At 44.2% G+C, this 3,291-nt stretch overlaps 1 protein-coding gene across 1 annotated transcript; it reads left to right on the forward strand.

Moving 5' to 3' along the window:
- The first annotated feature begins 639 nt into the window (after window positions 1-639).
- On the forward strand, window positions 640-2,477 carry LOC123191311 (obtusifoliol 14-alpha demethylase-like). Its single transcript, XM_044604104.1, has 3 exons — window positions 640-924; window positions 1,023-1,247; window positions 1,452-2,477. Exons 1-3 carry the CDS (start codon window positions 640-642, stop codon window positions 2,475-2,477), a joined length of 1,536 nt encoding a protein of 511 aa, XP_044460039.1.
- The last annotated feature ends 814 nt before the right edge of the window (window positions 2,478-3,291 follow it).

The raw sequence follows: 3,291 nt of genomic DNA on the forward strand, positions 1-3,291 counted from the left end.
TTAGTTCACAAGATATTCAAAACCTCAAACCACGTGGAGAATCCATTATTCAGATACATGAGCTATAGAAACATTTCTCATGAATGAATATATAGTTTGTGACTAGTCATGAGTAGTTTTCGTCACACCAAGGTTAATTGCATTTTTCTTCCTTCATGCAACTGGTCAATTGCTTTTTTAGGACCAAGACCAAACTATTAGTTAAGTTTTAGTTTTGAACCGGCACTTTGTAGTAGTCAACAATACGGTGCAGCAACGACTATTAAATGAGACCGGACAAGTCAAGAAGCCTCGGTGCATCTATAAAACGCCTGTCCTGCCCGACAAGTAGTTCTTCTCATGCATCCACCTCCAAACGGTTCATCCTATTTCCAATTCTTTTCAGCTTCAGTGCAGTTCTGTCTCTGGTTAGTTGTTGTAGGATTATAGCTACGCCTGGTTCAAGCACAAACAATTAGTACGTATGTAATCTCTCTCTCTCTCTCTCTCTGTCTCTCTCTCTCTCTCTCTCTCTCTCTCATCAGTACGTAACTTCTACTTCCATTCTACATATGTTTTCCTTCATCCTCAGCTTAATCAATCAACTCATTTTTGTTAGCCAGGTTTGCACAAAGTTGAGCGCTGCCTATGCATATGGACATGGATGGGATCACAATACACACGGCAGCATGCTTTACCATAGCATTTTTGTTTCTCACCACAATCATCTCCAAGATCATTGCAAGAATCAGAACCATTCATCTTACACACAAAGGAAAAAGATCACCAATTACTCTGCGCCCGCCACAAGTTGTGAGTGGAGCTCCTCTAATGGCAGCCCTGCTCACACTTGTGACGCCCAAGAAGGGTTTACATGCTGCAATCCATGAACTACACATGAAGATGGGAAGTGTGTTCACAGTGAACCTTTTCGGGCTAAAGAAGGTGACCTTAATTAACATTATTTTGCAGATGGAACAAATCTTAAATTTAAGAGTATTCTCTGAGTTACAAACTCACGTACATGTGACCAATTTTTGAAGGTGACATTTTTGGTTGGGCCAGAGGTCACTCCTCATTTCTTCAAGGGATCACCATCCGAGATCGACTTCGGGGATACAGCTAAGATCATTGTGCCCGTCCTCGGTCCAGGAGTTCTGTTTGGCGTGGACATGGCTACCAGGAATGAGCAGATCCGATTTTGTACCAAGGCGATACAGCCGGCGAGGTTTCGAAGAGATGTTCATTCCATGGTTTGCATAGTGGAGGTAATTTTACTTTTAGATAATAAAGATATATCTTTCCCGGCCTCTGCCTCAGGAGATGTACGCAACCTGATTAGGAACGCAAGTTCATCTATTTTGATTGATATGCACCATTTAATTACTCCGCCTTATGATTATTAGTTGTTTGATTTATAAATCTTTTATTTTATTTAGAATAATGCTTGATATGGGAACTTTTGTATGTAGGACTACTTTGCGAAATGGAGACAAAGTGGTACGGTTGATTTAAAGCATGAGCTTGGCCACCTAATCGTGTTGATCGCAAACAGATGCTTGCTTGGCAATGAGATCAAAGGCAACAACTTGGAAGAAGTGTCGAGACTCCTCCATGAACTATTTGAAAACAGCTTCCACATGATCAACTTATTCTTCCCGCACCTCCCAATTCCGCCGCACCGCCGACGCGACGAAGCACGTGCAAGGCTGGGAAAAATACTCCATGAGATAGTCAGATCACGTAGAAGAATTAGCCCAGCCCGAGTCATGGACAACAATGATGACGACGAAGGCGATGTGTTGCAGAGCTTCATGGACTCAAAATACAGTGATGGCCGATCCATGACAGATAGCGAGATCGTCGGGCTACTCATTGCCATCTTGTTCGCTGGGCAGCACACGAGCTCAAGTACCAGCACCTGGACAGGAGCTTGCCTGCTAAGCAATCAAAAGTACATGACAGCTGCCGTGGAAGAGCAGAAGAAAATCATTGGACAAAACGGAGAACCCATAGACTACACCATCTTGGCAAAGATGGATACCTTGCGTTGCTGCATCAAAGAGGCACTGAGGCTCTACTCTCCAACGCCAATACTACTCCGACATGCACACAAGAGCTTCACCGTGCAAGCTAGGGATGGCATGGAATATGAGATCCCAGAAGGGAATGCTTTAGCGTGCTCCATAGCGGTCAGCAACAAGTTGCCTTACATTTATAAGAACCCTGATGTGTATGATCCATGCCGGTTTGCCCCGGGGAGAGAGGAGGACAGAACCGGCGGGAAGTTTTCGGACATATCTTTTGGTGCTGGAAGGTATTCTTGCTTGGGACAGGATTATGCTTTCATGCAAATCAAGGTGATATGGAGCTATTTGTTGAGGAACTTTGAGCTTGAGTTGATCTCTCCTTTCCCCGAGCTAGAGAATGACAAAATATTAGCAGGACCCAGGGGAAAAGTGATGGTTACTTACAGGAGAAGGTCAATAGTAAATTAGCTCGCATGCACGTAAACTAGTGAGTTTGTAATCTAACTGTGTGTTGATGTGTCATTGTTATACGCTGGTAATTAATACTTCGTATATAGAAAATATGTACTATAAAATCGAGAACTAATAGCATATATGTGAAAATATCTTACCATCAGCGTGGGTGTGTGAGTAATTAATGTGGTCATGTGTATATGTGTGTACACCTTCAAGTTATGCTTGTTTTGCTCTATGTCTTCTTTTTTCGTAGATTATTATTTTATGATGTGTGTGTGTTTGGGGGGGCTATGTCCCCCTCGGGTGGGCTTACCAATTGTCACCGGTGATAGTCTACGTTTGTTGGTTGACTGAGTTTGGCCGGTCGGCGGTGGTTTTCACATTTGTCTCTCTCCGGAAGGATCGAGCCAAAGCATCTGCCGCCGCTTCACCACTTTATCCCGAGATCCAGCGAGTCTCTCAAATACCCACCATACCCACAATCGTTCCTCCCGACCTCACCGCCAGCAGTGCCTTGCTGGAGTTTCCATTGTCGTCCCGTCGCATCAGGCAAACTACACGTTGTGGCTCTCGGCGTTCATGTACCCCGGTGCGATATCCGTCACCTGCATGCGCCCGCAACTGTAGGGCTTCCCGACCACTCCTCAGCGCTCACCATCAACGAGAAGGGTAATGTCGTCGTCTCTAGAGAGACACCGTGCGTATAAAATCAAGAGTTAATTTCATTTTTGTACCCCCAAATTACATGTTCGTGGCGGAGATATTAACCCTTCTAGAGATTTTTCGTAATTTATAACCCATTTAAGCAAACTTGTGCCACTTTTTG

This window comes from Triticum aestivum, chromosome 2A (assembly GCF_018294505.1).
Source record: "Triticum aestivum cultivar Chinese Spring chromosome 2A, IWGSC CS RefSeq v2.1, whole genome shotgun sequence".
NCBI classification, from domain to species: Eukaryota; Viridiplantae; Streptophyta; class Magnoliopsida; order Poales; family Poaceae; genus Triticum; species Triticum aestivum.